This window comes from Panthera pardus, unplaced genomic scaffold, assembly GCF_024362965.1.
Source record: "Panthera pardus isolate Hobbes unplaced genomic scaffold, ASM2436296v1 HiC_scaffold_20, whole genome shotgun sequence".
NCBI lineage: Eukaryota > Metazoa > Chordata > Mammalia > Carnivora > Felidae > Panthera > Panthera pardus.
In genome coordinates, this window is record NW_026526766.1 from 3,019,845 (window position 1) to 3,031,984 (window position 12,140).

The window sequence follows — 12,140 nt, forward strand, 5'->3', positions numbered from 1 at the left end:
AGCAATAAGGCTGTTTTCCCTTTTTTTTTTTTTTTCTGTTAAGAACTAGAGGGGCACCTGGGTGGCTCTGTCAGTTAAGTGTCCGACTTCGGCTCAGGTCACGATCTCTCGGTTCATGGGTTTGAGCCCCACGTTGGCTTTGTCCTGACAGCTCAGAGCCTGGAGGCTGCTTCGGATTCTCTGTCTCCCCCCCCTCTCTGCACCTCCCCCTTTCCGAATACCCTAGGCCTGTTTTCAGCCAGCCTGCTAGGGCGTGCGCGCTCTCAAAAATAAACAGTAAAAAAAATTTAGAAAGGGTGGGCGAGCATGCAAGTGGTGGAGGGCAGGGGGGAGAGAGAATCTTGAGCGGGTCCCAGCACAGAGCCTGATGCGGGGCTTGATCTCGTGACTGTGAGATGGTGACGTGGACCGAAATCAAGAGTCGGACGCTTTACCGGCCTAGCCACCCAGGCTCTCCCGCTTCTACTTTCTTACTGCCCGTGCGTTCGCCGGAGTGGCAGTTAGCGCCCTTCAGGAACCTCCGTGGCGGTCACAAGAGCTTTGGCTTTGGCCGGTCTCGGCTTTCACCGGGCCGCCTCGTGGCTGAGCACGTAGAGGCCATTGGCGGGACTGTCAGCTGGCTTGATTTCAGTGCCGCTGTGTCTCGGGGCCTGGGGGGGCCCAAGGAAGGGGACAGAGACCGGGGAACGGCCGGTCAGTAGAGCAGTCCGTGCATAACACTTACCGATTAGGTTCCGCGTCTTACACGCGCGTGGCTCGTGGGGCTCCGGACAGTTGCGGTGGGAAGTCCCGAGATCACTGGTCACAGATCACCACGAGCAGTAATAATGATGAAAAAGATTAAGATCTTGTGCAAATTGCTGCAGAGAGACACAGGGTGCGAATCTGACTGGAAAAAGGGCGCCGGGACACTGGCCAACACACGTGCCTGTGCTCCGGGTGCCGTCGCGCTCTGGCCTCCACTGTCGTCCGCAAGACGGCAGGTGCCCCTGGTCCCGCTCCCGTTGTGCTGAGCTGCTGTCCCCCTGCTCTCTGTGGTCGACCTTCAGCACTGGGCCCGGGCGCGTGCGCTGTGCATCTGTCTCCGTGCGCCCTGCCTTGGCTGTGCCTTGGCTCTGGGCACCGATGCTCTCCTCGGACTCGGGAACTTTCAGGCCTGTTTCTCTCGTCCCCCTCACCCCACGTTATGCGTGCATCAGTCTGCGGGCCGTCGCCCCACTGTCCTCGGGTCGGGTCGCGTTTCTTAATCCCTCTGAGTGTTTTCTTGGGACTGAATCGCTTGTATTGATTCCTCTGCGTCCTCACTGGCGTTTCTGCCGTGTCAGGTCTACTGCGGGGCCCCCTCTACGGTTTCTTGTCATCGAATCCCTGGCTTCAGATGTGCTCACACATTTGCCTCGAGTCCCTCGTCGGCCCTGTCCCGCAGCTAGCAGCGCTCCCCCGGCTTCTCTTCTCATCCTTTTCTGAAAGCCTCAGGATTTCTTGAGAATAGTGAACATTTTAGTTAGCATGTTGTCGCAGCTCGGGGTTCGGAATCCCGCCACCCCCCACCCCCACCCCCACCCCCCGAGAGCAGTGATGGCAGTGGTTTCGTTGGGGATTTTTTAGTAGCTGCGCAGGTCTGGATCTGAGAGCTCGCTGGTGTCTCAGCTCGGTGGCTTTTCCCTGTTCCTACTGTCCGTGGCGCTCCAGGGGTCACTCCTGCATCTGCACGGCACACACGCCGGAGGTTGTGCTCAAACGCGTGGAGATCGCACAGGCGCCTCCGCCCGTGTGGTCGCAGGTGTGTGTTCGCTTGCGGGCCGTGCTCAGGCCGGCCGTGGCTCGGGGCCCTGGGACTCGTGTGATGCCCGCACACGCACGAGGGCTCTGTCGCCGGCAGGGATGTGGGCGGCCTGGCTCTCGCCCTGCTGCTTGCCCGCAGACGACCACCGCCGAGGCTGCCTGCCCGGCCTGCTGCCGGGTCACCTCTCTGAACGCTCACGCTCTGATTCCAGCAGCCCCTTCCGGCAGAGACCGTGAAGCTGCAGGTTTTCACAGGTGCTCCTCCGCCCTGCTGCAGCCAGCTGTCGGCAGGGAGAGAATGGGAGCACCCCGGACGGGATGCCCCAGACCGTGCTGTTCCCACCGGACTTCGATGGAGCACCGGTAGAGCTGTGTCGTTTGCTGTCAGCCTTTGGTCGCGTCCGAGGGGGCTGACGTGATGTGTCATGACAGCTGTGTCCCGCCTGGTGGCTGCTCTTTGGGCTGGGGGTTGGCGTCTTCACTGTGCGTGTGGGAGGGATCCCAGGCAACCCGCTCATGCCGTGTGTAGAGAGTCGCCTGGCAGAGGGCAGACGGGAGGGGCCCAGGCGGCGGGAGTCACAGGAGCCCGGCGGAGGTCCTGCCTTGGGAGGTGGCGTTAGGGACAGAGCGAGTGGATGTGAGCAGGGTCAGCACGGGGGGTGGGGGGTGGGGGGTGGTTCAAGAACGGCTCGTCGCCTGTATGTCTCAAACCGACCGTGGGAGCACAGCTTCGGAGATCCCAGCAGCTGTGCGGGGCTGGCGGTGGCTTGGAGCCGGAGTACAGACCCGTTGTGGGCCGAAGCAGGGCACCCGGCGTGCCGCCAGGGAAGACGCCAGTAACCTCTGTATTCCAGACCCGAGGAGGGCAGGGAGATAGTGGGGTCCTTGACGCTGTATGGTGGGGACGTGGGGGGTGTTGTCCCGTTCTCTTTTCTGGGGTGTGTGTGTGGAAATGGTCCCCGAGAGAGGGAAGAGAGGGTTTCCTCGGAGCCGGAACGAGCTGGGAAGGGGAGCAGGATGGGAAAGCGCAGCGGAAACGGCAAGGCGCGACTGTGATCTTGTGAGGATGGTGGGGCGCTTGTCACCAGCTGCACAGGAGCTGATCGAGGAGAGTGTATTTTTGTCTGGAAAACTCAAGAATCCGCTAGAAGAATTCCTAGAATCTTATAAGCTAGGGAGGGAGGAGGGATGTGTGGAAACCCGTGGCCCCTTCTGCAGAGGCAGGGTCAGCTGGAAATGGGGAGGCACTCCTTGGGAGAGCTGTCGTGAGTACGCGCTGTCTGGAAATACCTAGTGTCAGGAGGGTGGGGGGGTGGGGGCCCACCCCACCCCCAGTCTACCCTCTCCCGGGCAGTGTGCAGGTGCCATCACAGGGATAGGACGACGCTTCTCCCCAGATCAGTTGATGGCTCTTTTGGATCTCCCCCAGAAGACACTAAACTCCCCTGAGAGCCGTTGCCCATGACAGGGCTGTGTGAGCATCCGTTTGATGAGGACGAGGGAGGTCACGGGCGGACGGGCAGTGTGGCGGTGTCCTGATGAGTGCGTCCCCTCCGTGTGGCAGTTGGGGCGGTGCCGGTTCTCTCCAGAGACCCCGTGTCGGGGAAGAAGGGCCACTTCAGCCAGGTGAAGACCCCACACAACCCCTTGGACTCCAGCGCCCCGCTGATGAAGAAGGGGAAGCAGAGGGAGGTCCCCAAAGCCAAGAAGCCGACGTCGTTGAAGAAGGTACAGGGTGGCCATTTGAAACGGGGTGCGGAAAAACCTAGGACTCTCCTGTGTGTGCGTTACGTCTTCCGGCTCCTAGCGTTTTACGTGTGGATGTGGACTCCCCTTGCATGTGCCCTGTGAAGAGGCGTGTGTGGTTCTCTGACGAGCGGTCCCCCCCTGGGTGACAGGGCAGAGGGGACGCGGCAGGGCGCCCCTGCTGCTGCAGGCGGGGAGTGCTTGGCCGTGACGTCCTCCTTCTCACCCCACCCGGGGTCATCTGCCTGCCGTTCAGATTCCATGGATACGGGTCCCGTTGGGGCTGTCGCGGCCGGCGGAGGGTGGCCCGGGTCCAGTGTGCCCGGCTCTGCAGGCCCTGGGGAGGCGCGGCGTCCGTGAGCTGACGTCGGGTGGCGTGTTTTGCAGGAGAGCTTTTCACTTAAGAGGACAAGCGTGTAGGTGTTTTAATCGCTTCTTTAATTTTAAAGATTATTTTGAAAGAACGGCAGGAGAGAAAGCAGCAGCGTCTCCAAGAAAACACTGTGAGCCCGGCTCCCGCCAGTGACGCCGCGCTGGACGGGGAGAGCGGTGGCGACGAGGCCCTGGAACAGGCCGAGCCCTCAGGTACGGAGCGCGTTTGCTGCCCCGCGGGCTCTGGCGGGGGCGGCCGTGTGCAGGGCCGTCGGGAGCCCGGTCGTGACGGCCGGTCGTTGTCGGAGCCCCCTTGGGCGGACACATCTCCTGGCGCCTGCGCTCCAGACTCTGGGGACAGCGGGGCGAGGCCCCCAGGGCGATCCGTGAGTCCTCAAACGGTTCCCGCGACCTGAAGTGGCCGTGACGGTGACCGCCAGTAAGTGCAGGGCAGTTCTCCCAGCAGCGTGGGTCGTGGTGCCGTGTGGAGAACACGCTCGGGAGCTTCTACTGAGCTACGCGCTCAGAGCAGGACACGGAGCGTGAGCCTGCGGTTCGCGGACTTCTCACAGAGGGAGCACGGCGCCCGGCTCGGAAGCACAGCAGCCCCCGTGCCCTCGGCCCGGGGCCTCGCCCAGACTTTGTTCCAGGGGAATCCTGCCACCTGTGCCCCTCCAGCCCGCGGCGTGTCTGTGGCCTGTGGCGGTAGTCCCCTGCCGTGTAGCCCTGGGGTGTGTTCACAGGCCACGTGGCAGGTGGGCGTCCAGGGAGTTTCCCCTCTGGGGTCACCAGAAGCAGGGGCACCGGCAATGTGTGTGCGTGTGTGTGTGTGTGTGTGTGTGTGTGTGTGTGTGTAGGACGTGGGCACCCCCTCCTGTCAGCATGTGCCTGGAGGGGCTCTGGGCTTGGGGGTCCACTGCCATCCACCCTTAGACGCCTTCTGCCAGGCGGGCTTCCCGGGGCTTTTCTGGGTCCGCCCCCCAGACGTCCGTCACGTGCTGTCCTGGTGGGCAGACTCCTCTGGTTATGTGTCCCCTCCCGTGTACTTGGAAGTCTCCAGAAGTCACGGGGGGACCATGAGCTTGAAGCTCGTAGTTGGGATGTTTGAGTTTGGATCTCATCAAAGGGTCATTTGCTGAAGAAGCGGTCTGAACCGTTATATATGAAGAGTCAAGGACTGTGTAAAACTGCTTTTAAAACTGGGCGATAGGAACTTCAGGTTAAATATCAAAATTAAATCTGGCAACTGAACTGCCCATTTCGGGACGGCTAAAATGGTAAATTGTAGGAGTGTCCCTCCAGCGATCGACAGTGGCTAAGTCGGGTTGGGGAGGGAGCAGAGCGGGAGGTGGTCCTTCTGTTTCTCCCAAGCCGTCAGCACGCGTCCCGTCACCGCGGTGGCGTTGTGACGGGGCTGCTCTGGAGACCCCACCCCGCAGGTGCGTGCCACGGCCTCTTTCTCTGTGGCGTCGCAGAGGGGACGGAGGAGTCGGCGGCCCCCACTCCCGCGGGGCAACGCAAGTCAGAAGAGCCGCCGAGAACCGAGCCCCAGAAGGAGGCGGACGGCCTCTGCCTGGTCCCCGACGGCGCTGGCTGCCCCAGGATCCACAGCCGGAGATTCCGGGAGTGAGTGACCGTCCGGGGCGGGCGGTGCTTGCTCTGGCGTTGAGCACCGGGCCCTCCTGTCGTGATGTGCCCCGGCCGTGGGGCCAGGCCCGGTTTCCGTCCTCGTCCTGTCCCCACATCCGGCCACTTGATCTGCAGGGCGTTTGTCCTGCTGGTGTGAAGGCAGAGGCCCTCTGCAGTCGAGGTTGGTATTGTGGGGGGATGAGTGGGGAGCGGCCGGCTCCGTCTCGTGCTCTGCTTTCTCGGGAGCTCTGCCTCCTTCCAGGGCACAGTTCACACTCGGGGTGTGGGTTTTGTGAGCAGCAGCTGCCGTGGGGCAGCAGTGCCGTGGGGCTCAGTGGCGGGCCGCTGGGGGAGCTGGGCACAGTGGCTCTGTCCCTTATGGTCGGGGCTCAGGGAGGACACGAAACCCAGTGGGCCGGGAGCCCCATGTCTTTGGCCCCCAGAGGGCTGTGCGGTTGCCGCAGCTGCCTCGGCCCTTTTCTTTCAGTTACTGCAGCCAGATGCTGAGCAAGGAGGTGGACGCCTGCGTCACGGACCTGCTCAGAGAGCTGGTGCGCTTCCAAGACCGGATGTACCAGAAGGATCCGGTCAAGGCCAAGACCAAGCGCCGGCTGGTGCTGGGGCTGAGGGAGGTGCTCAAGCACCTGAAGCTCAGGAAGCTGAAGTGCATCATCATCTCCCCCAACTGTGAGAAGATTCAGTCGAAAGGTAACGAGCTGGTCTGTGTTGTCCCTGCACGGCCGCAGCCGGGGCGGCTTCTCCCCGCCTGTAATCGGTGGCCATTTCCAGGGGCCACCTGCCCACCCGGGGCCCCGCTCTGTGTTCCCGCCGAGGCTGCGGCCTCTTTGCTTTGAGGCCAAAGGAACTTACTACATCTCGTCAGTGTGTCCGCGGAGAAGGGAGCCGGCGGCTTGCGGTCATTTTACAGGGACAGCTTGGTAAGGCGGCCTGGGACTGTGCGAGTGCCGCGTCTGCTCAAGGGGCCTTTCGTCTGTCGATTCTGAACTTGAGTTTTAAGTGGCAGCTGTCTGAGCGTTCTGTTTGTCTCGGTTGCCTCGTCTGAGCACTGGGAGGTCACACCTGAGGGGGCTCTCTGCTCTCGCGGACACTGAGGGCTGGGAGCAGCGGACCCTCCCAGAGTCTCTCCCGGGGAGTCACATGGGACGCACGCGTGGGGTGTCGTCCACCCGGGAAGCCCATTCACCATCCGCGCCCAGGGGTGTCCCTTCCAGGGGATTTATGGGCGGCTGGTTGTGGACACCCTGTGCCCAGCCTGACTCACAGAGGGCGGTGGTGTTCAGCATGAACCCCCTCGTGCCCGCCCCATAGCCCCTTTCACAGCGGTGTGTGGGGAGCCCTCCAGAAACCCAAGTTGTGGCTCTGGCCATGGGTCCCCTGAGAAGCAGCCCTTTGAAGGGACAGTGGCCATGGTGCCGCTGCTCACATAGCATTTGTGGTCAATGCCGGGTGTGGGGGACAGGGACATGAGCCAAAGGGGCCCCGCATTTGTGGTCAGCTCTGGGGGTGGGGGACATGGATCAGAGGGGCCCTGGCATTTGTGGTCAGCTCTGGGGGTGGGGGACACAGGCCAGAGGGGAGCCCCGGCATTTGTGGTCAGCCCTGGGGGTGGGGGACACGGGGCCAAGGGGCCCTGGCATTTGTGGTCAGCTCTGGGGGTGAGGGACACAGGCCAGAGGGGAGCCCCGGCATTTGTGGTCAGCCCTGGGGGTGGGGGACACGGGGCCAAGGGGCCCTGGCATTTGTGGTCAGCTCTGGGGGTGAGGGACACGGGCCAGAGGGGGCCCCTGCAGTTTCTAGCAGTAAGTGGGGAATAGCTCCCTGTGGTTGTGGCTAAGGAGCACGCCCGCCTCCCCTCCTGTGCGCTCACCTCCTGTCGGCCCAGAAGTGCTAGTCCTTGGATGGTTCTGCGCCCAGAGCATGCTTCCCTGGTCCCCGCATGCATCTGGGCCAGGGTCTAGGCAGGATGGAGGGATGTGGAGCTTAAATGTTAAACCCCGAACAGACTGGTTGCAGATTGACCCGGTTCCCAGCGCAGCGGCCTATGCTTTCAAGAAGTTTCTCTCTCGGAAGAAAATCAAATAGTTCTACATAACTAGGGGCCAGGTGCTGGGGGACATGGGCAACGTTTTCTCCCCAGGCAGATATTAGGTGCTCCACATGGGGGTCTGTCTGTGCACAGAGGGGCTGGGCCAGGACCCCGCAGCAAGCCCGGTACCAGCAGCGCTCCTTTCTTTTGAGGAGTAAGCCCTCCAGATTCCTCCCGACCCCCAGAGGAGCCACCATTCCCACATTTGACATGTCCTTTATGGTGTCTGCGTGTGTGTGTGTGTGTGTGTGTGTGTTTGTGTGTATGTGTGTAAGAGAGAGAGAGAGAGAGAGAGAGAGAGAGAGATTTGGTCCTGGCCCTGTTGGCACCTTGGTTTTTAGCTTGATGGTCTGTCTGGGGAGCCAGCTCGTAACTCTGCACACACTTGTGTTGCTCAGACGGGACTTAGGGATGTTCTGGTGGTTTCTGGACGTCTCTAGCAACGCACAGGGATGCGCTGTGCATGCTGTCCTTTCTGGTGGGGACATCTCGAGGACGAAAGGGCTGGTGCATTTGGGGGTCGTGTGGGTTACGCACCTGCACCCAGAACCTTCTGTGTAGGTGGGGGGCAGCTTTGCACTTTCCTGGGAACTGTTGGCTCCTGTTCTTTGCCCACTCGTGTTTGGGGATATTGATCTTTTTAATACCGACGTGTGCCTTTTTATATAATAGGAAAGCTCCTCGGGTAAGAGTTGTACTTTCCTGGTTTGTTATTTGCCTGTTTTCAAAACATCGTTTTGGCCACGCGAAGATCCTGGGTGTTGTTATCATGTTGGTGTTTTTTATTCTTGTTTCTTTAATTGGTTCTAGGTTTTATGCTATTTCTCAACCATAGCACTCCAAGGTTATTAAAGGTTTTTTTATATCCGTTTTCTTAGTTCTCCCACGTTTTCATTTTTGTGTTTAGGTAGACTATATTTCATTTCAGATGGGTCTTTCCAGAGGCCGACCCAGTTGTCCTCTTTCTGCTGCTTCACAGTGCTCCCCCCGACAGCGCTCAGTCCCACACGGTAGGGTCGCTTCTGGAACCCACCTTATTACAGCAAGCTCTCCTACCTGGTGAGGCTAGCCTGACGGTAGTTCCCTTTTTCAAAAGGCTTCTTCTCAGTTGCGTATTTCTGTCGTGTTATTTTTCCTCAAAAAAAAAAAAAATCCTAACTGTAGTGAGAGTATTTCAGAAGTTTCAGGTGGACACGGAAGTGGTGTGTGGTCCCGGGACCACTGTGTCCCAGAGCACAGGCCCCTTTGTGATCTTTGTTCCCGGAGCACCTTGAAGCTGCTCTGTAGATCTTGATAAACCTGGTCCTACCTGCTGTGGTCTTTGGTGGCTGTCCACACCCACCCTTGCTGGCGCTGCTGGCCTTCGTGAGGACTCGTTAGGTGTGTGTGACTTGTGCACAGACACCCACGTGCAACTGTCTTGTAGTAAAGGTTTTGGGGTGGCGGGCGCGTCACCTGCACGCAGAGTCCTTGGCGCCTCGCTCGGAGGCAGGGTGGGTGGTGAGCCCGCGGCCCGCCCGTTGGTGTAGGACCCTCAGTGACCTCTGTATGTGGGGTGCAGCCCGTTAATACACAGGGGACAGGTGACCAGTGGCCTGAGACGCAGTGAGTGTTGAGTGAACACTAAGCGCAGTTGGCTCGTTCACGTGACCAGAATAGATTTCTCCTTCCTGTTTGGCCTTTGTCCATGGTTTCCGGCTCACAGTTCCCCACATCCTTGGAGTTTCCCAGGACCACAAGAAAGGTGTTTTGTTACGTTAATGAGGTGATTTTTGGACCCCGCCCAAGCTGGGGCTGGTTGCCAAGAGAGCCAGCCGAGAAATGAGAGGGTTGGAACTTGGGTCCCTGTCCGGCCCCTACCCCCGGCCCCCAGGGAGGGGGTGGGGGTGGAGCCCACGACTTAGTGGATCCTGTGACTAGTCTGGAAGCCTCCACACAGTCCGGCCCGGACTGGGGTAGGGGAGCTTCCCGGTCGGTGCACAGGAGACGCCAGGGTAGTGGCGCACCCGGAGTGGGCACGGCCTCCCCGTGCGTCTCTTCCCGCGCTGGCGACTCGAGATCTTTGTCACGTCCTTTAATAAACTGGGCAAATGTGAGCAAGGCTTTTCTGGGGTGAGCGCTGTGAGCCTCTAGCAACTTAGAAGAACGGAAGGAGAGGGTGTGGGGCCCCGCAGCGTGTCGCCCCTTGGTCCGGAGCTCGGGGAACGCAAGGACGTGTGCAGGCACCAGAGGTGGGGCCCGGGGGAGGGGGGTCTCCTGGGACAGACCCACCCTGTGCGGTCTGACACGCTCTCCAGGCAAGAGTGTCGGGAGGGGCGGAATTCTTGCACAGCCAGTGGTGTCTCAGAATTGCTTGGTGGCGTGGCCCCCGCCCATGTGGGAACTGGGTCCAGAGACACTTCTAGAAGGCTGAGACTTCACCGTCCGTTAGGATGACGACGCAGACGTGTTTTAGTACGTTGAGGGAGTGCCTCTTTTGGAGAGTTGCACTCTGCCTCGTGTGCACTGCCCTGGCAGTGACCGGCTCGTCTCCCGGTGACGTGGACCCCGCTTGAGAGTGGCTGGGCCGTGTTGCTGTCTGTAGAAAAAAGCCCTTTGCGACCAGGGTCACTGCCACGCTGTGTGTGACGCGTTTCCCTTCGGTTGTTGTCCCTGACCAGGCGGGCTGGACGATACCCTGCACACCATCATCGGTTATGCCTGCGAGCAGAACATCCCTTTCGTGTTCGCTCTCAACCGCAAGGCTCTGGGGCGCAGTTTGAACAAGGCCGTCCCTGTCAGCGTGGTGGGCATCTTCAGCTACGACGGGGCCCAGGTGAGCCGGGCGTCCCCGGCAGGGCAGCCCCGAGCCCGGGGCCCACAGGGCACGTGCGGCGATTCTGAATCGGCTCCGAGCTCGCCGCTGCTCAGAGACGCCTCACGTGGCCAGCGTCCCCGCCAGCCGTCCCCCTGCTTCCCCGGGGAGGGCGCCGTCCCGACGGGCAGAGACCCTTAGTCCCCCCCCGTGGGGAGGGGCGTCACCTGTGCCCTCGCTTCTGTCCCAGGACCAGTTCCACAGGATGGTGGAGCTGACGATGGCCGCCCGGCAGGCGTACAAGACCATGCTGGAGAACGCACGCCAGGAGCCGGCGGGGGAGCCTGGGCCCCCCGCCCCGGGCAGCCCGCCCCCGCAGGGCCCCCCTGCTCCTGCCGCCGGGAGAGACGAGCCGCGCTACAGTGAGTGCGGGGGCGGGGGGGGTCGGGGGCGGAGATGTGCGGGACGTAGCGGGGGGGAGGTGGGGAATGGGCGGAGCGCCCAGGACAGCAGCACGGCCACCCCGCGGCAGGGCCCGCTGCTGAAGGCCGGGTCGGGTCCCACCTGGTGTCCCGAGAGCTGGTCCCACACAGACCTCGGGGCAGACGGCACCTGAGTGGAGCTGGCCGTGAGGACAGCGCTGTCACGAGGCCAGCGTGTGCTGATGGCCGGCTGGGGGAGTCCGTGCCAGGCCCGAGTGGGGACTGAGCCCCGGGCGGCACGCCTCCCGGAGGAGCCTGTCCCTTAGCTGTGCCGCTGTCTCCCTTCTAGTGGAAATCTGGAGAGAACACCTGGAAGCCTACAGTCGGGGTGCCCTGGAGCTGGAGGACTCTCTGGAGGCTTCAACCTCGCAGATGATGAACCTGAACTTATAGGAAGACTCCTCGGGGTGTGTCGTGTATTTGGGGTGAGGAAGGGGGGTGTGGAAGACTCTGGGGCCTTCTTCACAGTTCTTCTTGGCCTCATGTATTCTGTGTGGCTGTTCGATTGGGAGGCGATTCTGAGATGTGCATCCCGGGGACGGGCGTTCGGGCGTGCTGGCGGGAACCTTTCCAAAAATTCTGAAGTCGTGGCTTTGGGTCTCTGAGCACGTGGAGTCTGGAAAGGACTGGAACGTGTGTGCTGCTCGGAGTTCTTTGCCATGAAGGAACCGCCTCCGATGTGGCAGAGCTGAGCCACGTTCGTTTGTGGAAAGAGCCGCGGGGTCACGGCCGGGCCGCTGCTCTTGGCCGCTGACCCAGCAGGGCCGAAAAGCAGTAGCCGGGCGGGGCCGCTTTTGAGGCAGGGGACTTGCTGGGGACCTGGCTTTCTGGCTGGAAGATGTGGGGATACTTGGAGGGTTTGCTAAAATGAGCCTCAGAGGGAAAATTGGTTCTTTAATCTGTGACCTCTTGATATGGATTATTCCTTTTTGTCTTTATTTTTCAAAGAAGCGATGTATATTGAAGTTTCTAAATTTCAGTTTTGATAATCTACAAATCCTTTCTTTCTCTCGTAAACGAACGTGTTGTGACTGTGGTTTCTGTCTGGAAGGCCAGCAGGATGTTGCCCGCATGCTCTCCTGTAGGAGGGCGTATTTATTTGGAATAAAGAGCGATGATTTGAGAGCCTTGCACCTCTGGCCGGCTCAGGCTCGTGGGGCCCCTGCGGCCTGGCCCGCGCCCCTCGGTGCTGTGGCTTGAATGGCAGGGGCCCGAGCGGGGCAGG

General features: G+C 61.0%; 1 protein-coding gene across 10 annotated transcripts in view; it reads left to right on the top strand.

The window, feature by feature from the left end:
• SECISBP2 (SECIS binding protein 2) overlaps nt 1-12,048 on the top strand; it is a 39,496-nt gene extending 27,448 nt beyond the window's left edge. For all 10 annotated transcript variants that reach the window (XM_053907734.1, XM_019463777.2, XM_019463779.2 and 7 more), the window contains 7 exons: nt 3,350-3,513; nt 3,981-4,116; nt 5,379-5,529; nt 6,020-6,240; nt 10,300-10,454; nt 10,684-10,855; nt 11,205-12,048. In XM_053907734.1, the coding sequence (XP_053763709.1) occupies nt 3,350-3,513; nt 3,981-4,116; nt 5,379-5,529; nt 6,020-6,240; nt 10,300-10,454; nt 10,684-10,855; nt 11,205-11,308 (1,103 nt within the window). In that variant the 3' untranslated portion in view covers nt 11,309-12,048. The remainder of the gene's footprint in view (nt 1-3,349; nt 3,514-3,980; nt 4,117-5,378; nt 5,530-6,019; nt 6,241-10,299; nt 10,455-10,683; nt 10,856-11,204) is intronic.
• Nucleotides 12,049-12,140: the final 92 nt, after the last annotated feature.